Source organism: Crocodylus porosus, unplaced genomic scaffold, assembly GCF_001723895.1.
Source record: "Crocodylus porosus isolate Cpor-Errol unplaced genomic scaffold, CroPor_comp1, whole genome shotgun sequence".
Lineage (NCBI taxonomy): Eukaryota > Metazoa > Chordata > Crocodylia > Crocodylidae > Crocodylus > Crocodylus porosus.
This window is the reverse complement of record NW_017728923.1, coordinates 4,191,601-4,213,993: the sequence shown is the minus strand read 5'-3', so window position 1 is coordinate 4,213,993 and position 22,393 is coordinate 4,191,601. Positions and strand designations below refer to the sequence as shown.

The window sequence follows — 22,393 nt, the reverse complement described above, 5'->3', positions numbered from 1 at the left end:
CATGGCATGCCTGCTAGAAAGGTCGGGCCCGACTGGTGTAAAAGATGTTTTTCAAGCAGCACTTTATATGTAAGATTACCATCCTTGTAAATGTCACTATGTCATATCCATCTGTAAGTTTGAAGCCTTAAGAGAAGCCTTAAGAGAATTTTTGGATTTTTGTATGTATGTGAATATTCTGCAAGTGTTACCAGATGCTGGTGTGGTATGATCTCATCCACCTAATGGACTAAGTTCCTGTAAATGTTGTGTTTTTGTTTTTAAAGTACACATCTAATTTCAAATACAATCCACAAGCTCTATGATATGCCAAAAATATCTATACTGGGTTAAACTTTGTACAAGTTGCAATAAAACCCTTTCCTAAACTTGACTCTGGCATGCTAGTTTTCATTTTGTGAGTAAATTTTGGAGTAGACTTGTGAGTCCTGCATAAGTGTGTAGTTGAAAAGCTGATACACCTATATTTAAAACAGTGTGCCCCTCTTCAGTAAAGCCTTCAGTCCCTCCTGCTGTGGGATCCTTTAGTTAAACTAATGTTTTGCTCAGTCTGAAATTTTTAGAACTCTGAAAGTTGCTGAGGTGAGAAGGACTTTCCTTTGCATGCTTTGATACAACATGATGTTAATGGTTTGTACAAAGATTTGTTTTGATATTCATTACCTGCTGCATAAAGAACAGCAGTCAGTTGCAAAAGTGTTTTTCGGTCTGTGGTAATTTTATGCAGAGGCAATCAAAAAGCATTGTTCCATGTGAAGTATTATTTAGCTGTCCAAATGCTTTATTTCCTAGGTGACTTATTAAGTAGCCTGTTGCAGAGTCCCAGTGTGGCCAAATTATTGAACCAGCCAATCCCTATCCTTGACACTGAGAGTGAATATATTTGTTCTCTGGCACTGGAATGCCTGGCCCACCTCTTCAGCTGGATCCCACTGTCTACCAGTATCACCCCTTCACTCCTTACCACCATATTCCATTTTGCCCGCTTTGGCTGCGATACCCGAACCAGGAAGATGACCGCTGTCAATGGCAGCAGCCAGAACTCTGTATTGGGCCAGGAACGTGGCAGGCTTGGAGTCTTGGCTATGTCTTGCATCAATGAACTGATGTCAAAAAACTGTGTGCCTATGGAGTTTGAAGAGTATTTGCTGCGGATGTTCCAGCAGACTTTCTACCTCCTGCAGAAGATTACTAAGGAGAATAATGCCCACACAGTGAAGAGCCGGCTGGAGGAACTGGATGAAAGGTAAGAGAAGGCATGCAGCTTAAGAGCTGTGGTAAGGTGATTTACTTGCTAAAAGACTTGTCTTAATTTGCTGTCATGCATGGTGTGTCTAATCACCTTTTTTTCAGAGCTCTGTGCTGCTGATGGAGAACAGGAAGGTAGGTGTTCTCAGGTAAGTTTTGGTGTTAAGGGGGTGTTTGCTGAGTGACTGTATGGTGGTGCAGGCTTGTGTTCTTTCCTGTCCTCTTCCTCCCTATTCCCCCAGTTCGTTACTGTTTGACTGCAGGTCTGAGGTGGCACAAGAGCTGAACCTGCCCTTCATTCAGTTGTAACAGAGCAACAGAAGAGGCACAGTGAGGTAAAGGAGTTGCAACCTTCCCTTCTGGTTGGTATCTGCCATTTGTGTATTTCAAGTCCAGGTTCAAAGGAGTAGGTGGCATGCTTCCAAGTCATGGCCCTGAAGGGAATGAAAGCTGCTTAGTTCAGTACCTGGCACTGATATGGGAAAGTCACCTTTTTATTTTTCATTTTTCTTTTGTGATCAGTCTCTTAAGATTTTTGGAAAGCTATGATAGCAACCTTGGAAAAAGAGTCTTGGATGCAAAGCTAGCAAATGAATTAAGTAGCAATATCTTGTATCCCTTAAGGGCGAGGCACAAGCAGCAATACCTTGGGATGCTTTTAATACTTTTATCACTGCCAGAAGGATACCAGTACATTTGGTACCTGAGCTAATTTATGAATCTCTTGACATTGGATACAGGAGGAAAAGTCAGAAATTCTCACCTGTCATGCTGAATGGTTGAACCTTCAATGTGTTGTGTGCTAGACCGTGCTATGTGAACTATTGATGTTGCTTTCCATTACAGCCCTGCTGTATGTGTTAGCTTTGAGAATCAGGCTTTCAACCAACACTGATGTTGGCAAGATACATTTTCTGATTATGTAAGTCTGGTTATGTGGATGTGCCCAAAGACTTGCTATGAATGAGTGTTAATAGAAATGAATGAGCACAGCAGTGCACTTTATAACTTCTGGTAAATCTTTGTTCTTATTCCAAGGCATGGCATCCAATTTTTGTATAATAGAAATACTTCGACTTTATAATATCAATATGATTTAAGTCTTATTTAGCAACAAAATTTAGGTTGTTATAAAATAGAGGTCAATTGAATGTTTCTCGCTTCTCTGAAATCCTTAACTACTCTTTCCCCCCCTCCCCCCATCTACTTTCTTTAGATGTGTGTGTAATTTATTGGTTTGGAAATTTAACTCCAGATTAATGGTAAATTCTAATTATGCATTTTTTTCTCAGCTAACTCTCACTGGCTTCAGTATTACCTGGATTTCTAAAATGAGGAATGTAGTAGCAATACTGAAATGTCAGTGCATCTGGGCAGGTGGATAGAGATCATAGTCCTCAAGAAAAGCTAAACCAAGTGTAATTAGAGTTGTAAGGGCAATTTTCTATTGATTGTTTTCTATGTATTGTCTAGTAATGGAACAGACTCCAGTGCACAGAAATTTTTTCTTTCAGGTTATCAAAACTCTGCTAAACTAAGTGTTTTGCTGTTTTTTATAGAAATATTACATTTGTCCTGTTTGTGTTATCCTTTTATGTAAATACCTTTTAAAAAATATATTATCTTGCATTTACTGTTGCAGTCTTGAGTTTGTCCTACAGTTGCTCCCTCTGCTTTAAGGAATCTGTTCCATAGTGGTTGTTCCTTTGTTTTATAAAGGATCGCTCCCTTTTCATTTCCAGGAACTTAGAATTGTAAAATCAGGCTTTGTTCTTAACCTTTTAGCTTTGCATGCTGCTGAACGACGCTGGAATTATTGCAGAGTTGTGTAAAACTAGCTAACTACACTGTATCTGCTGCCTCTAAATCAAGTTACCTTTACTTTCTTTAAGCTTTTTCATTTGTCTTCAGGTGACTGACTACTAGATATACTGTGTCTTTCATTTTAGTGAGGTTTTAAACTTTCTTAATCTTGTATAGGTTGTACTTGTAAACTTAACCAGAAAAATCATTTAAAATTTTATTTGCATTTAACTTGAAGCTTCCCTATCTTATGAGAAACAAAATTATGTCTAGTAAAGAAATCTGAATGATGATTCTGAAGTTAATGATTGGGTTCAGTGGCTCCTAGAGATCTCAGACTTTCAAATAATCTTGCCTTAGAACTTGTTTGATGGTTTAAAGAAAGGGTGGTCAACCTGTTGCACAGGCAGGCTGTGTGGCGTGTGACAAATCGGAGAGAGGACAAGGACAGAGTAGGGAGCAGAAAACAGTAGCAGACCAAGCTAGGAGCATGGGACAGGGAGCAGAAAGCAGAGCAGGAAATGGAGTTTGGAATGGCATTCTGGGAAGATACGGGACTATTTGCAGAATGCCTGCCAAAAAGGTTGGCCCCCAGTGTTTAAAGGAAGGACAGAGCTCAAAATCCCTTTGCACACTAGGCCAAATTAGTTTTAGTTTTGAAGCATTTGACTAATGACCTGTACATACATATTACACAGGGGCAGATCCAGAATTTCCTAAAATGGGGTGCAGAAGCAGCAATCTGCACTGCAGGGGTGGCTACGCCACTCCACCCAGCCTCCTCTCCCCCACCAGTGTGGGCAGACTTTTTCTTAAGTTTCTAAAACAGGTGAAAATCTTGCCTCCCTTCCCCTTCCTGCCCAGAGGCTCACTCTTTCTTCCCTTCCCTTCCACCTCACCCTCTTCTGCCTGCAGCTGCTGCTTTCTCTAGTGCTTCTGGTCTGGAAGCTGAAGAGCCAGCTGGGCTGAGTGGGGGCTGGGCTCAGCTGGAGAGGGAAGAGTGGCAACAGCAGGAAGGGGAACCTTGCATCCATCCATCCGTGCTGCTGTTGTTTCAGTCCCCAGCTGAGCTCACCCCTATGCAGCTCTGGTGTTTCCCCACCTCACAACAGAGGGAGATGGAAGAGTGGGTGGAAGGGGCAAGGGACATGCCTTTGAGCAGGAATGGGTAGGGAGAGTGAATTTTCACTTGCTTTAGAGACATTAAGAAGTACCCAGAGGCTCCTCTGGTGCAGTGCAATCTGAAAGGGGAGTGTGGCCATGCCACTGCACGGCCTCTGGATCTACCCCAGTGATACAAATCTAGTGGTACTCTTACCATAAAACCTGGTGCCAAATAAAGTACAAATAATAATTTTACTGCCTAATACATTCCAACTGTGTGTTCATGTAACAAGTAGGTCTGTGCAAGTCGGCAGCGATCTGATCCGGCCGCTTTGGATGGCCACAATCCGATCCAGAGCACCAGGCTGGGTCTCTGCCTCGATCCAGCCGAAGCAGCTCTGAAGCTTTGGAGCCACCTCAGAGATCCAGCCATAGGGTATAATGGGGAATCAATTAAATATCTATAACTTTGTTGTTTCTTGTCCAATTTGGATGAAACGTTCAGGGATGGTAGTCTCTGCTGAGAACATGAAACCTGCTAAGTTTCAAGAATATTGGTGCAGGGGTTTGGGGAGGAACTGCACCTCAAGCTGCAGACAAGCAAAACTCATGCCGTGGGTGATCTGGCGTGTGTTAAGGCGCAGCAGGGTGGCAGCTGTAGGGATGGTGGCCCCTGCTGTGACGCCTGCCAGCTGTCAAGGAGATTGGTGCAGGGGGGCTCTGGGGCCCTGCACCTCTAGCTGCTGACAGACAAAACTCGTGTGAAGACTGTCTGTCTTGGGGCAGTTAATTGTCTGTATTGAGTCTTTCCTCTCCTTAGCCTGGTTTTGTAGGTGCTAATTGATGCTGGTTAAGTCATTATGTAATAGCTAGGTCCTGTGTATTGAGCTGGTCCCCAAGTCCCTGGTCCCTGAGTGAATTGTGACTGATTGATTGGTAACTGGGAACACAGCAGTTTAGCAGCCAGGCCTGCAGCAGTGTCTCCCCTCCGCGCCCCAAGATGGACACAGTCAGTCACACAAGCACCCATGGCACCCAGTTTTGCTTGTCTGCACTTCTCCCCCGAAACCCCTGCACTGATCTTGAAACTTAGCAGGCTTTGTGGCCTCAGCAAGAGCTACCACCTCTGCAGTTTTGGCCCCCCCTGTGTAGTAACACAGAGATGTGACAGGAGTTTTGCTTTCAAGAATTTGGGATACAGTTTCCCCAAAACCCCTGCACCGATCTTTTTGAAACTTGGCAGGCTTCATCCTCTCTGTAGAGTCTACCACCACTGAAAATTTCATCCAAATCGGACAGCAAACAACAAAGTTATAGATATTTTGTTTCCCCGTTATACCCTATGGCTGGATCTCCGAGGCGGCTCCCAAGTTCTTCAGAAGCTCCGAACTGCTTTGGGAAGCCGAACGAGGCCAGCACTTCGACCCCGACATACTGCTTTGGACCCTGAAGCATCCAAAGCTTCTCCAGATCCGAAGCTCTGTCAGAAGCCTCTCACAGCCCTACTAACAAGTACATGGTAGCCAATCTAAGAAATATGCACCTTGTTTCTGCCGCCACATAGCAACTCTTTCAACTTGCATAGTCCTTGGCAGGAACAATTTTTTTTTTTCTCAAAGGAAGGTGAGCACTACCTTGGCACTGCCAAAATTAGGTCTGGTCACAGTCCCTGCTGAGTATTAAAAGTTTGCCACCAAAATTACCTTGCTGCATCTTCAGCTGCATCATGTCTCTCTTTAAAAAATTACCCTGCTGTTCTAAGAACCCTAAAGCATTGTGTGGGGTGAGATGTATTTTTTCACATGCAGTCGCATAAATAAATCAGTAGGACTTTTGATATTAAAATGGTGTTATGATTCTGTTCACTTTTGATCTAAGTCTGTTCTAAACCATTGATCTTTGAATATAGGTATTACTGGATGATTACACCCTTTAGTACCCTTTACTGAGCCTTGCTGCCAAGTACCTATTTCTCTAAGGGTGTGGGGTGGCTTATTTGAAGGCCTTATTGAATTCATATTGTTTTATCTGAACTTTAAAGTTGCTTTTGACTAGATTGTCTTTTCTGCTATGTTTCAGGTGTTAATGGAATGAAGGGTTGCCCATCCTGTAGGTAATTTTTGCAGGGCTTTATATTTTAATTGTACTACTGGCCATTAAATGTAGTTTTCTTTTAATGAAAGGGTTTTGAAATGAATTTATCAGTGTTTCAATGAAACCATTTCCCTTGTGGCACTGTTCATGTTTTGCTCAGTTGTTCTCTCTCTTTCTTCTATAGCTACATTGAGAAGTTTACAGACTTTCTGCGTCTCTTTGTGAGTGTTCATCTACGGAGGATAGAATCCTACTCTCAGTTCCCTGTGGTTGAATTTTTGGCACTATTATTCAAATATACTTTTCATCAGGTATGGCGTTAAATGCTGCTTTTCTTATTTTAGCCTTTAATACCCTACCCGTGTATGATGCGGGGACGTTGTAAGAGTGACTTATTTCCCCAGTAGGGCTAATAACTCAAAGGGTAGCATGGTAAAACGCTTCAGTCTTTATCAAATTAATATGTGTGCTGACGCTGCATAGCTCTTTTTTTTTTTCTGAGCTTTAGGACTCTTTACTCACTTCAGACCTCTTACTCTGAGGCTTCATGGGCAAATTGTTCCCTTGTATATACCATGTTCTTGGTTTGTTTGTTTTTCTTTCTCCTTTTAAGTTCAGCCACAGTTTGCGGGGAAGTGGTTGCCCTGCCTCTGCAGTGAGATTCACTGCTGCAACACCATTTACGAGTGTTATAAACCTGTTATTCGTGTGAATGTGAATATTCAAATATTATGTTAGGTTAGGAAAGCTGAGACTGGAAGGCCTCACTGCCGCAAAGGGAGTCAGTCACTGCTGGGACTAGACTTGGGAATTTTTTGGATCCCGGTTCTGGGTGCAGACCTGGCTCCTCTTTTGATAGTTAAGCAAGTAGAGTTTCTCCGTTGGCAGGGGAAGTTCATCACTGAAGCAAACCTGCACCACTGAATAGTTCTGTGCATGGTAACTCAGACTGTGGTTACACATGACCTAAGTCGTGCTGCATTTTGTCATATTTAATGTTGAATTTTGTGTATTTCAGCCTACCCACGAAGGCTACTTTTCTTGCCTAGATATCTGGACACTCTTCTTGGACTATCTCACTAATAAAATTAAAAGTCGCTTGGCAGACAAAGAAGCAGTACTCAACAGGTATGCCAGTCATTCTCAACTTCGTTAGACTCAAGGCACCCCTCTGAAAATACCAGCTCTTAGCTTTTTCCTTCTTGGTTGACTATGGTAACATATAACAATTCTTCTGTTGCAAAGAACTCAGAAAGATCACAATAGGTTGGAATGTTTTTGACATTATGGAGACCTATTTGAAACCTGGGTTTATCTTGAAAATTGTATAGGTATTTGTATACCCAATAGTGGTTGTCACCCTGCATCACCCTTAAAAGAATCTCTGGGCATCCCAGGATGCTACAGCACTCTGGTTGAGAATAGTCAAGGTAAGCAAGACCAGCCTCTGTTGAGACACAGGAGCCTTAAAGACTGTGAGAATAACTTGGTCTATGTTGAGCACTTGTTTGTTGGGTCTGTCCCAATTGTTATACCAAAATAGCATTTGTTACAGGGAGTCTCTTGTATTTTCTAGAATTAGGTTAAAAATTGCATTTCTTGCCCCTCCCCCCCAAGCAATTGTAACATGCAGTTTGGCTGGTGATCAGTTACATGTGCCTGTGAAATCAACAGACCATTACTGATACTTGAGAATTAAATCCTACTTTACCACGGCAAAGTTTCATAGATTTCATAGACATTAGGGCTGGAAGGGACCTCAGAAGATCATCAAGTCCAGCCCCCTGCCCAAAAGGCAGGAAGTCAGCTAGGGTCATAGGATCCCAGCTAGATAAGCATCCAATTTGCTCTCGAAGCTGTTCAATGTAGGTGCTTGAACCACATCCGATGGTAGGCTGTTCCAGACCTTGGGGGCCCGGACAGTAAAGAAATTCTTCCTTATGTCCAGCGTGAAACGGTCTTGTAGTAGTTTATGACTGTTCAACCTCATCATCCTTTGGGGCACTCTGGTGAACAAACGTTCCCCCAGATCCTGGTGGTCACCCCTGATAAACTTGTAGGTGGCCAGCTGATCACCCCTGAGCCTGCGCTTTTCCAGGCTAAAGAGCCTCATGGCTCTCAGCCTGTCATCATACGGTCTGTTTTCCTGACCTCTGATCATGCACGTGGCTCTCCTGGACTCTCTCAAGCTTCTCCACATCCTTTTTGAATTGCAGAGCCCAAAACTGGACACAGTACTCCAGCTGCGGCCTCACCAAGGCCGAGTACGGGGGAGAAGGACGTCCCAGGATTTGCTTGAGAAGCATCTGTGGATGTAAGCTAGCGTTTTGGTCACTTTACTAGCCACAGTATCCCATTGCAGGCTCATGTTCGTCTTGTGGTCGATGATGACCCCCAAGTCTTTCTTCCGTAGTGCTAGCCAGCATAGCACTGCTGAGTGTATAAGGATGCTGCAGGGTTTTTTTCCCCACGGTGAAGAACCTTGCATTTTTCATTGTTAAACACCATCAAGTTCTCATCCTCCCGCTTGCTGAGCCTGTCCAGGTCAGCCTGGATCACCCACCTGTCTTCTGGTGTGGATGCTTTGCCCCAAAGTTTGGTGTCATCGGCATACTTAGCCAGTTCGCTCCTGACTCCAATGTCCACATCGTTGATGAAGAAGTTGAACAATATGGGTCCAAGGACAGAGCCTTGGGGGACCCCACTGGTCACAGGACACCATGATGAGTGACTGCCATCAATTACTACCCTCTGGGTCCAACCATGGAGCCAGTTTTCCAGCCAGCAGATCATGGTGGACTCAAGGGCACAATTGGCCAGTTTTGCCAAGAGGTGATCATGGGATACCAGATCGAAGGCTTTTGTGAAGTCGAGATATGACATCAATCTCTTCTCCCTTGTCGAGGTGGTACGTCACCTGGTCGCAGAAGGAAATGAGATTGGTCAAGCAAGACCTACCTGCAACAAACCCGTGCTGGCTATCCCTTAGGATGTTGGCATCGACCAGTCTGTTAAGGATGGCGTCTTTAATAAACTTTTTCTAAGATCTTTCCTGGGATAGAAGTCAGGCTGATGGGCCTATAGTTAGCTGGATCTACTTTCCTCCCTTTCTTGAAGATAGTCACCACATTGGCCTTCTTCCAGTATTCAGGCACTACACCAGAGTGCCAGGAGTTTTCAAAGATTCATGCCAGGGGCTGGGCTATGATGCTCGTCAGCTCCTTGAGTACCCTGGGGTGTAGATTGTCAGGGCCGGCTGACTTGAAGGTATCCAGCTTCTCAAGATGTTTCTTCATGAGGTCAGCATTTATGGAGAGCAGGGGATCTCCCCCACCCAGACCTCCTTGTCCTATAGCAGGCATGGGTGTCCCATGGGACTGATGAAAGACCGACACAAAGTACCCATTTAATAGGCTGGCTTTTTCCTGGGTGTCAGTTGACCCATCTGGTTCAGCAGGGGTCCAATGTTGCCCTTGGTTTTCCTCTGTCTCCCCACTTATCTGAAAAAGGACTTCTTCCTTTTATTGTCCTTCATGCTTGAAGCTAGTTGGAGTTCAGTTGCAGCCTTGGCTTTCCTGGTTTGCTCCCTGCAGGATCAGACCAGTGCAGAATAATCCTCCTTGGAGATGAATCCCATCCTTTGTAGGCCTTTCTTTTTAGCCTCAGGAGGTCTCCTAGGTCCCTGGAGAGCCAGGGGGGTTGCTGTGCCCTCTTGGTGCCTTTCCTCCAAGATGGAATAGACTTAGCCTGTGCATTGAAGATCACTCCCTTGAGGAGCAACCACTGTTCTTGAACTCCCCTCTCCCTGGGGTCATGGTCCCCTCTCCCTGGGGTCATGGTCCCTGAGCTCCTGAGCTTGTCAATCAGCTTTTCTGAAGTCAAGGACTTCTGTGTTGCTGACTGACTTGTCAGCTTTATGGCAGATGGTGAAGGTGATCAGCTCATGGTCACTGTCACCCAGCTTCCCATCGATCACTAGGTCGCCGATTTTAGGTCATCCCCAGTAGCCAGTACCAGGTTGAGCAGCACTTTGCCTCTTGTTGGCCCATAGACTTCTTGAGTCAGGTAGAGGTCATCCACACATGAGGAAGCTTTGCAACAGCTCGGATTTTGCTGAGTGATCCTCCCACAAGATGTCTGGGTAATTGAAGTCACCCATGACAACCATGGTCCTGGAACATGCGGTCTCACCCAGTTTCTGGGCAAACTCCTGGTCAAGCTCTTGACTTCGGGTGGGAGATCTGTAGTAGACTCCCACTGTTGTGTCCCCTGTGCCGTGTTCCACAGATTTTAACCCAGAAGGTCTCCAGTCATCCACCCTGGTCACCAATATCAGCTTGCAGGGACATGTAGCTTTCCTTAACATAGAGAGTTACACCCCACCCCTTTTTTACCTACACGATCCTTCCTGTACCAGGATATAGCTATCTATACCTGAGGTCCAGTCATGGGTGGAGTCCCACCAGGTTTCTGTTATCCCTGTGACATCATAATTATTTGCATTGAGCAGGGGGACGAGCTCCTCCTGCTTATTCCCCAAACTCCTGGCATTTGTGTACAGACAGGCAAGTGTCCCCTTGGGAGCTGTTGCCTTGCCCACAGATTGTAACAGGGCTGGGGCAAGGGTGGGCTCCCTTAAGTGCCTTGGCCCGCTGGCTTTGCAAGGGTTGCTCAGCAGGCCAGCAGTGGCGGTAGTCCCCCCACCTCCAACGGGCTTAGTTTAAAGCCTGGTGAAGCAGGTCAGCCAGTCTGGCTGAGAAGAGCCTCCTCCCCAGGGGAGAGAGTTGGAGGCCGTCCCTTTCCAGCAGCTCACTGCCTCTCTCGCCAAAAAGCGGGCTTTGGTCATGGAAGCCAAAGCCTTCCCGATGACACCAGCGCTGCAGTCTTTGGTTGACTACAAGGATCCTCCTCTCCCTCCTCAGCCCATAGCCCAAGACTGGGAGGATCAACGAGAACACCACCTGAGCTCCCAGACCCTTTAGCCCCGCTCCCGAATCCCTGTAGCGCCTCATGACCCGGCTGGGAGCACTCCAAGCCGTGTCATCGGTGCCCACGTGAATAAGGAGCATAGAATGGTGGTCTGTGGGCTGGAGGAGCTTTGGGATCGTCTCCGCAATGTCCTAGATGCAGGCCCCCAGGAAGCAGCAGACTTCCCGGACTAAGGGGTCAGGGCAGCAGATTGCTACCTTGTTGCCCCTCAGGATGGAGTCTCCCACAACAAACACCTTACTTTTTGTCTTGGGGAGAGCGGGAGCAGTAGCTGCAGTTAAGCCTGTGTTGCCTGCGGGAGCTGGCAACTCGGCAGGCTCTGCTGGAGCAGCAAGAGGTGTGTACCTGTTGCTAAGCTCCGGCAGTGCAGGGACCTTGGTGCAGTGGGCCTTAGGGCTCTTGACCACCTTGGTCCATGCTCCTGACTGGACAGAGTGGGAGATCCCAGAGCCCTCCTTTGTCCTGGAGGGAGATGGTGGTCTACCCTCTGGCTCCCGGTGGAGAAGGGCCTGGCAGTAGGAGTTATGCTGCAGACTGCCAGACTGAGTGAGGCGTGTGCATTCTTAGGTAAATGACACTGATGTGTTTAAACTTTTGCTTAAGCTGATAATAAATAAAGCTTTAAAAATCCTGATTTACTCACTATGACAAACATGTTGGTGCCTGAGCATTAAAGCAAAAAATTAGGAAAAAGTAACTGGTATTTTTTAAAAATGTTCTAAAACAAAAATGCCAAGGAAATCAAATGTTCAGCTATTAAAGAATGTAATAAAAGAATAACACTATTAATGAAAAAGCAGATTTTCTGCTTCCCTAACGGTATTAATATTGTTCATCGCCCCACATCACCCTTAAAATAATCTCAGGGCACACCTAGTTGGTTTAATTGCAACTAGGATTTTAAAATCACCTTGATGACAAACGTTGTTTGGGTTTTTTTGAGAGAGAGGGAGAGGTTTATCACTGTAATTTCAAAATATAGTACCATCACAACTGAGCAGAACCTGATTCAGTATTAATATAAACCAAATTTTGACAACTCTTCCTCCTTTTGAAGGCTTGTCTGCTTACCATTTTAATATAGTCAGCCCCATTGCAGATAGTTTTGCTGCCATCATTTTGTAAGTACCAAGGGGCATGTCTAGTACCAGCTTAACTGTTTAGCGTGGAGAAAGTAGAGCAGGGCTTGAAACTCTTCCTCTTCTGTCATGTTTTGCTCTGGACTAAGAACAGGAAGAAACTTTTTTTTTTTTTCAGTGAGCCTGCCAAATACAAATAAATTGCTTACCAAAGGGCATCCTGGCATCAAAAGTGCCAAGAACAAGTGCAGAACCATCTTCCAGCCAACTTATTTCTTTCAGTGTGCGAATTGCTTTCTTGCGTTTAAATTTAGGTTCAGCCAATGCATGATTCTGCCTAACAATGCTGAGCTGAGGCATGCTGCTCAATTTTCCTACCCTATACATAACCATATGACTAAAAAATAAAAGTGGATAAAGATATCAGTGTAGTGAAAGAAATCAGCTCATGCAGTATTAGTTGGTCTTTGGAAAGTATCATATCTGTCTTTGACCATAAAAAAATAGAATAATTCCCCTATACGTGGAGTGCTATTTTTGCAGAAGTACCTGTTTTTAGCTATAGTTTCTGAAGCCACAACAAATATGCATGAAATTGTGAAGTGTTTACATGTTTTAATATGATAATGTACGTGTGGTTACACCACAGGAACAGTAGATGAAATTTCCTGTTCCCTGTGGCTTGCAAATTCTGAGTCTTGTCCAATAGTGTAACATGTACAAATTACCAAATCCAGACTTGCATCATCTTTTTTCAGTAACCAACCAGTAGTATAGTAGCCCTTCACTGGAAGTTTCTAGCTGTTGCAGTTATGGGAACAGCTGATTATGGTGCAATTTATATTGCACAATGCTCTTATTTTCTGTATTATTAATAGAGATTGCCAGCTTTCCAATCTGATCTTTCCTAGAGAAATGCATAATTGGAACTTGGTTCACAGTAGTTGTTTTCTAAAGGAAGAGAAGGGAACTTTTTGGATCTCAAGTAAATTGACATCCCTGTATGTCACCAGTGATGTCTGCATTCCAGCCTTGGGTTGCTCCATGCTGATTTTGCAATTTAGCATTACTCATGGGTGATCATGGGGGGAAAAAGTGTTTTGACTTTTGTGTGCTACATTGCTGCTTCTGGAAACAAATTAAATCTTTTAAGTGGGTGGCTGAAATGTGATAGTGATGATGAAAAAATTCTGACTTCCTTCCTGTGAGCAAGGACTGTATTCAAAACTACAGAACACAAATGACTCCCATTGCAGCTGAACCTACAAATAGCCTTTATGCAAATAACCTATTAGAAACCCTGCCTCTTATTTAGGTGCTTCTCTTTTAGAAATCTTATTAATTGCCCTTTTCTATAGTTTAAGCTAAGATGTAAGTGGTTTATGGGTGGCTTTTTAGTCTAACCTGTTGTGACTGGTGGTGAAGTTTAACTAGCTCTATCATAATATTTTTGTATTAATAACCATAGTCAGCACCTCTTGGTTTAATGGCAAGATTCAGATCTTGATCTTGACCAGTCTTGGCAGCATTTGAGAGAGCACTGTAACTACTCCTCTAAAAAGGAGTAGGCATGTAAGTTCTATTTAGTGAGGGGGAGCTGAGTCCTTTCACTAGAGAGTGTTCGTTTTAAATCTGCCCTGGTAGTGCTTCGTTATATTCATTCCAGTTGCTCTTCTTGTAACACCTGCTGCCTCTTTCCACTGGCAGTGGAGCTTTTTACTGCTGTTTCCTATCCAACTTTCACAGTTGAGGGAATGGGTGACCAGTTCATCATATGGAGTAGTCTAGAATGGCTTTCAGTTGCAGTTGTAAGACAAAAGCAGCTGTCTAATCTCTTCCTGGCAAACATGTCTGCAAGGCAGTGTTGCAGGCTCTTTCTGTGCTAACCTTTATGTTTATGCTCCTTCAGCTGTAGGTACTCTTCACTGAAAGGGGTCAATATTCTAGTAGAGTACTTTTCTTAGTCTTTGGTTTTCTTTTTACTGTGTCTCAGGTACGAAGATGCCCTCGTTTTGCTGCTGACAGAGGTATTGAAACGAATTCAATTCAGGTACAACCAGGCACAGTTGGAGGAGCTGGATGACGAGACTTTAGATGATGATGTAAGAATGGGGGTTGGTAGGAAAACTGCAAGTCTTCATACTAAACTGCTGTGTCGTACTGAAAAACCAGGAACCTTCCTACCAGGGTCTAGACTGTTTTCCAGCATAGAGACTGGACAACTATTTCATTTCAATGCTTTCATTTCTTGCTGCTGTTATCTCCTGTATCTCAACAGTTCCAGTACTCCACTAATAATATGTGTGCCTAAACAATACATTGGCATTCCCTTCCTTCCAGATCAAGAGCATTAGAGAGCAGCAGTGCTGTGGTGTAAGTGCAGTGCAGAAGTATACACTATTTAGGCAGCTCTTGTGTGCATAAAGTGAGAGAGAGTTTGGTGTGAGTTTTGAGGTTAAAAGGAGTACAGCATGCTGGGTGTTTAAAAAAAAAAAAAAAAAGATTGCTCTATGAAAGAGTAAAGCAGAAATGAGGCTTTTTGATGTCTGATTCTGTGATCTCATGACAAATGCAGATATGTAGACCCAGATTGCCAGAGGTGTTAATGTGTCTGAACTCTGTTAAAATATCTAACTTTCATTAATTTGATTTTATTGCCTAAATACTGCTTGAGGATCTGGCTCTTTATGCCTTTGTTGATATCGGTGCTTCCATATAAAGTTGCTGCCCTTTAAGACCTGTTAATCATTCTCAAATTTTAACATGATGTACTTACAAACAGGAGTGTGTCCATGTTCAGAAACTATATGCTATTCAAAAGGCCAGTATAAAAGAGACCACAGTCTACTCAAAAGGCCAGGAAGTGCCATGTGACATGGTTGTCCAGTTACCTTATACCGTTAACAGACATTGAAAATGAAAGCTTGATCCAATATGAAGCCAGTTAGTTGTTCCTTCTCAGATTGCTTTCAAAGTGGGAGAATCTAAAAACCAGTAATGTTTGAGTTCTTGGATGTCTAGCAAGTACCCAGCTCTGGCAGATGCACTTCAGTCAGTTTTCCAGTCCGTAACTCAGACTAACTTAACATAGGACTAGCTCTTTCCAGGTTGAGTAGAGGGAAGCACAGGTCACGCTTATCCTGGCATTTCTTCCCATAGCAGCAGACTGAATGGCAGCGGTACTTGCGCCAGAGCTTGGAAGTAGTGGCAAAAGTCATGGAGCTCCTGCCAACTCATGCCTTCTCTACACTGGTAAGTAGCTCTTCTGCTGATAAGCTGATGCAGAGGTACTTAATCTTATGTCAGCTCCATCCATTAGGTTTTGTTGCACATTGCCTCTAGAAGACTGTCAAAAAAGAAGTACGGGGATGTGCTTTTACATCCAAAACAGAGATCAAAACTATAAGTAAAATTTAGTGTAGGGGTGCACCAATTAAAGATTTTTTGGGCCAAGACTGCTGGCTGATTTATTAACAGGCCATATCGGCTGATACCAATCCAACTGCTGATGTGCATCCCGGCAGCTTGGAGAGCAGCATCAAGCTGGTAAGTCTGTTGGGGGACAAGGGGTGGGGGAGGGGAGGGAAGAGGCATGGGAGGGGGGCAGATCAAGACCCCTGTGGTAATGGAGGAGTGGGGTTGGAGTTAGGCGCTGCCCAGCCAGGGCGGGCCGCATGACGGAGTCGCAAGCAATTCGTCCAGGGGGCATGGGGTGGGAGGTGGCTCCCACTGCTGTGCATACCCCTGGGAGAGACATGGGGTATGTATGCCCCCGGATCTCTGCTCGGGGCAGGGGTGGGCTGCTGCTGTGAGCTGGGGCCAGAGGCAGCGCTGGGCTCTTCTCAGCAGGGACAGGGTTAAGTCAGGGCTGCCAGAGCTGTCCACCCCGAGCATAGCCCCAGCCCAACCCCTGCCAGGAAGAATCCGGTGCCACCCTGACCCAGGGGCACATGCCCCACCATACCTCCCCCAGGGGTGCATGTAACAGCAGGAGCCACCCCACCTCCCCATGCCCCCTGGACAAACTGCTCTTGGCTCCATCCTACACTCTGCCCCAGCCTCAGCCCCACTCTTCCCTCACTGCAGGGGCCTCAATCTATCCCTTCCCTCCCCCCACCCCTTCCCGCAACAGACTTACCAGGTAGATGCTGCTCTCCAAGCTGCCAGACTAGCTGTGTACATGCTGCAGCTATGCACATGCACATGGCATTTATCAGCGACGTTATCAGCCACATCAGCCAAAGAAAGCTGATTGCTGATAACCTCAATTTTCCTTTTATCGGTATTGGTACGTTATGGACTGATGTATCAGTGAACCTCTAATTTAGTGGTTCTCAGTCTTGGCCATGAAACTATGGCATTCAAAAAACATAAGAACAGTGTCCAGGATTTTTTTTCACCATCTGGAAGAAGTATCTGAATTCATTAGGATCAGCTGCAGCCATAGCAACTGCATTTGCTTAGAGATCACATGTGTATATGCCTGGACGCTGTTCCCTGAAAACTCCAATGATTGAAAAGAGAGAAAACAGCTCATTTTTTTTATAAAGTATTATCATTATGCTTACTGAGATTTCATTTGAAAGGAGATTGCTGGGCTAATACAAGCCCAAGATCTGTTTGTCCATGAACATCTTTAAGGCTTGTGAAAATTATAGAACCATTTCTAATTCCGCTGAAAATTGTGCTGTATGAATCCATGTATTGCAGTGTAGTAATAGTGAATGAATCAGCACCTTTCAGTTTGGTTTGCTGGCTTATCTCTTCATTGTCAACACAGAGTGAATTCAGGAAGTAAATGGGTGACTTGGTGAAACACATGACTTCAGATCAAGGGGAGATGGTTGAACAAATTCTAACCCTCGAATAAACTATTAGGTTTATCTATGTGAACTGCCATCTCAGTACAGAATACCTTTCCAGCGAGCCTTGCTTAATGAATACTTGGACATTAAATAATCCAAGAAAAACTTAATGAGTCTCATGCATGTTACAGTAGTTTGTAAAATGCTTCTGAAACATGCAGTGGGTCTATTGACTACTACTTGATAAATGAAATTGGCTCCAGAATGCATTGAACCACTGTACTACTTGTCTTTAATCTGCTTAGTTCTGCATATCATGCCTGGTGCTGTGTGGAGTGAATGGCCACGCTATTAGAGTGGCTCTTAGGCCTGCAAAGAGTAGCGATATGGGGCCAAATGCCCATAAAATTCAAAGGCTGCGATGGCTTAGAGATGATCCTGCCTCATGAGGTCCCTTCCAGCCTTACATTCCTGTGATTCTAAGTCAAAACTATTGCTTCAGCCCCAAGGGCCATGACAGAATCTATAGCAGGAAAAAGATTTTTGCTTGTAAACACATGTCCTTGCAAGTAAAAGTTGGAATAGAAGGGGGAGAAAGTATACTTCTTTTGCTGGCTAAAGTAGTGTTGGTCTAATAAAAGGTATTCTATTTACCCAAAGAACCTTGTCTACCTATGTCCTTAGACCAACATGGCTACAACCTATACCCCTTCTTTTGCTGGTAGATGTGTTAGAGGAAAAATAAATACGCAGTCCTAACTGAATGGATTAGGTTTGACTTAGATGCCTGTAGTGTACATAACCTTATAATATTACTGTTAGAGTACCATGGTCTTCTGGGAAGCCAGCCAAGGTATTTCCTATACTTTGGTGTTTGAGTTGGCGTTCTCCTTCATGTTAGCATGTCCTGTTGCCAGGCTGAAGTGTTCCTAGTAATTAGCAATAGTTTGCCACAGATTGTGCGCTGTGAGGTTAATTTAATGCTCTGAGGAAAAGCAGCCTCTTAAGTCATTCATTCCCTCAAACCTTTTATCTGTGAGGATCCAGCCCACTCCTGTTACAGAGCAGCTGCAAGACTTCTTCAGTCCTTTTGCAATATAGTAACAGCAGGACTGGCAACCTTTTTTTTCCTTTGACTTGTATATTAGGAGTGTCATTTAATCTTAATGAGGAGAAACTGATTTTGATGGGGTAAAAAGGTGCAATGAAAGTCTCTCACCCCCACAGCTGTGTACCCAACTTGATCCTGATCTGCAGCCCCACCTTCTATTCTTTTTTGGGCCCCACACAACTCTGGTCATTCATCTTATAAGGACTGACAGCATCCCAGGCTACATTGCTACTGCAGCATCTGGTGGCCATTCATGTCAGGATTGGGTACTGCTGGTAACATGAAAAGGACGGTTGTCACTGAAGGAATTTCTTTAACAAAATGACCTTTATAGGTTTGATGTGAGCTGTCTAGGAATGAAAATCTAGGGCCCCAGATCACTCCAGAACATACAAAGCTATCCTTTCTCCAAATAGGTCTTGCAAGACTTATTAGGAAGAAAAAACAGGAAGGAGTTATTCTCTGGCTCAGACTAATTGCAGTTGGAAAGCATTAAGTGTTTCCTTCTGCACACTGAATTCCCTAATGTATTCCTTTATTTTTCAGTTTCCTGTTCTACAAGACAACTTGGAAGTATACCTAGGACTACAACAGTTTGTTGTCACTTCGGGGACAGGTAATTCCACTATCTAGTGTGTCCTTTCTCAGGTCCTTATTTAGTGGTGGGGGGAGGAAGGATATGCCTTAAGCTTCTGCTTGCTTTTGAAAATGTTATTACTTTTACATTAATATCATAGAGGTTTGACCTTTTAGGATCTGAAATTCTTGGTGCTAAGCCCCTTTATCTTGCTTGAGGATGTAGCATTAGGAAATCTGAATTTAATGTGTATGCTTTAAGTAATTGACTTTCCCCTTAAAAATGATTTAGCCTGATGTGTTTTCTTGTTAATTCTGGTACTTGAACAAACCTGAGGTGTTAAGAGCTGAAATGCAGCACCAAGATATAGAAGTAAGGTCACTCAATTGACAGTTAACTGTTTTCCCTTAAAAACTGCATTCAGGAAGTGCTTGTTTTTGATCTCATATGGAGTCTTGGGAGCTGCTCTAATTAAAATGTCCACAGCGTCTCATGTATTCAATGTCCTATGCTTCAAAATGGCGGTGAGGGTGTTTCAACTAAAGCTTATTGAGTAAGCTTTACTTAAAAGTGCCCCTGCCACCATTTCAAAATGTGGGGACACAGAATACATGCAACACTATGGACATTTTATTCAATCAAGTTTGCTCTGATGCATTTGAATTAGAACATGTCAGAGCAGGTGTTGGGCACATATATAGGTGCCCTATGTGCCTAAATGCCATTCAAGAGCCTCTCTGTCCCAGACTGGAGCAGGTATTGAACTATTTCCATCCAACCAGTCATTTAATCCAGTGGTTTCCAGACTTTTTAACCAACGGGCCAGTGCCAACCCTTTAAATTTCTTACTAACCTTTATCAAAATGTTTAATTGAAAGTGCTGTAAAGGCGTGCAGGAACTAGTGTGATCCCCAAAACACATTTTGGGAAGCATTAGTTTAATGCAAAAATGAAAAAAAAATGACAGTGCTTCACTACTGGTGCTTAGTAACTGTTTCTAATAATTGAGGAAAAGGGAAAAATATTGAATTTTATAGAGACTTAGAGTATACAGCATACACAAGCATGGGATACAAGTTTTTAACTCCTTAGGCCCAGAGTATCAAACTCATTTTGCCTTGCAGACTGGATCCAGGACATGGGCCTTCCATCTGCAGCTGTTAGACCTGCAGTGTCAGCCTGGCCAGCAGCCAGGGGGTGAGTGCTGCTGAATTTAGTTGCCAGCAGCGACTGAAAACATGAAATTACGCAGCAGCATTCAGCCCCCCTGGCAGCTGGGCCCACTGATGCTGCTGCTCCAGCAGCCATGGCAACAGTATTGAGCAGTGACAGTATTAACTGCTGGCGGCTGAGGCTAAAATTCCAGTGGGTCAGATCTGGTCACTGTGGGGTGTATGGTTGGCTGGCACACTTGCTTCAGTAAATACCAGAAGTTTTAATTGGCATATTAAGACAGGTAGTAGAATCTGTTGTCTCTCAAATATCACCATAGGTATATGTTAAGACATCACGTAAGTTGCAACAACCTAAAATACAAAATATACAGACTACAGATTCTCTGAATCTGTGTTGCATGCTGACAGCAAACCTCTTTATTTTCAAGCTGTTTTATTTGTTGAATGCCTGGCCCCCTTCTCAGGTATTTGGGTGTGTTTTCAGGCAGCTCTGGCCACCCTAATGGGTCAGCGGAGTAGGGTCATGCATTGCGTAGACAGGTTTCAGCCAAAATATTTGCCATTTCAGGCTTGTGTTCTACTCCCTGTTTATGATCACAGTTTACCTTTAAACTAATGCACACCTGCTAGCAGATGGCTATAGTCAGTGATGTGTAATGATAAGTTTTTCTGGAACTGGTTTTCTAGCTGTTGGGGGTGGTTGGGAATGGACACTTTAGATTTGAGTACAATTTCAGGATTATACAATGTGGTGCTGGCTTAAAGGTTTTGCATCTTGAAATGTTGTAAAATCGATGCTAATTATTTACTTCAGTCCTGAGACATGAATAAAAGGATTACATGAAAAGCAAGGAGCTTCTTTTCTATCATTGTCCTCGGTCTACATGTGCAGCATGCATTTATTATGTAATAGAGGGCTCTGATTTGGGAGGGATACACTGCACTGCTGAAAAGTGCGTAGATAATGTATATATTTACACAAACTAATAGGCAGTTGAGCATCAGAGAAGATGCACATAACTTTCTGAATTTTAAATTATCTGGAAGATGTAAAGTCAGCCACACATTGAATTAATTCAGAAGCAAATGCACTCAAGTTACGAATGTGTCTGTCACTATTTTTCTAAGAATTTTTGACTCTTGCTCTGCAGTGAACCAGCAGAGGGAGCTTGAATTAATTGCCTTTTACTCCCAGAACTGAGATCATCCTTTTTTCTATGTCAACATTAACCAGAAAAGGCCTTTGAATTTCAGCTTAATTCCAAGCAAAGCAAAATATATATGCAAAAGGCTAAAATGGGTGGGAAAGATTGTCAGCCTTTTTAAAAAGGGCCTTACAAATGAGTGGGCATCTGCTGAACCCTTTAAATAGATTTATTCAGTTTCAGCCCTGAGCACCATCCAAATGATAGAAGAATTGAATTGAGATCCACTGGAAAGAATGGTAAATTAAAGAGAATGTGTGTAATGTAATTAGAGTAAACTCTGCATTTCCTGTAGCTCCGTAATTAGGTTTCTCATCTCAAAGAGCGTATTTATTACAGATATAAGGCTACACGTTTTGTATTTTAAAACTTGTGAGAAAAAGGACTCCATGCTGCCTGCATTATAATCGATGATTAACAGCACAGCAAAACAATATCTATACTCAACTTTTTACTTGCTTCACCACTAATGGACCACAATGTCATTTCAGGTCATAGACTGAATATCACTGCAGAAAATGACTGCCGGCGTTTACACTGCTCTTTGAGAGACCTTAGCTCCTTGCTGCAGGCTGTTGGCCGTTTAGCTGAGTACTTTATTGGGGATGTGTTTGCTGCCAGATTCAATGATGCCCTTACAGTAGTGGAGAGGTAGGCAAAAGGCCATTGCATTGGGAAAGAACTTTATGATCCCTCCACAAATACCCAGGAAATGCTAAAAGGCATTTCAAAGCATGCCACTGCTTCAGGAGCAAACTTATTTCTGCCTAAAGTCATATACCATTAAAACCATGGCACAGGTAACTCAAAGCCAATTTGCCCAGCATTATTGGCTATTTCTTTTACCAGTTTAGAATCCTTGAGTAGATCTCCCATCTTGTATACCTTGAAGTTTCTAATGTTTGAGTTAAGCAAAAATCAGTTCAGAACACTTTAGCAGTCACCAGGAATTCCAGGATTCCACTTCTCTGGTGTAGCTACAGTTATGTTTCTCATATGAGACAAGACAGTCAGATCTATACATTTCTCAAAACAAAATTTCTGGGAGACTCCTTATTCAGATAGAGATATCTGGAACAGCCAAAAATCAGTCTTTCATTTGATTATTCTTTCCAAATTCTAAATAAGCTCATGTATAACCAGTGATCATTTGTATACATTTTTCAAATTCTACAATTAAAAAGTCCTGCATCTGTTTGTAAA

The 22,393-nt window shown here is 43.5% G+C and overlaps 1 protein-coding gene across 2 annotated transcripts in view; it reads left to right on the top strand.

The window, feature by feature from the left end:
* XPO6 (exportin 6) overlaps positions 1-22,393 on the top strand; it is a 91,228-nt gene that overhangs the window by 47,021 nt on the left and 21,814 nt on the right. The window contains exons 7-13 of one of the 2 annotated variants that reach the window (XM_019539979.1): positions 793-1,246; positions 6,434-6,560; positions 7,268-7,377; positions 14,311-14,419; positions 15,480-15,569; positions 18,780-18,849; positions 21,682-21,841. In XM_019539979.1, the coding sequence (XP_019395524.1) occupies positions 793-1,246; positions 6,434-6,560; positions 7,268-7,377; positions 14,311-14,419; positions 15,480-15,569; positions 18,780-18,849; positions 21,682-21,841 (1,120 nt within the window). Of the gene's footprint in view, positions 1-792; positions 1,247-6,433; positions 6,561-7,267; positions 7,378-14,310; positions 14,420-15,476; positions 15,570-18,779; positions 18,850-21,681; positions 21,842-22,393 lie in introns of both variants that reach the window. The other variant, XM_019539978.1, reaches the window with a different exon arrangement.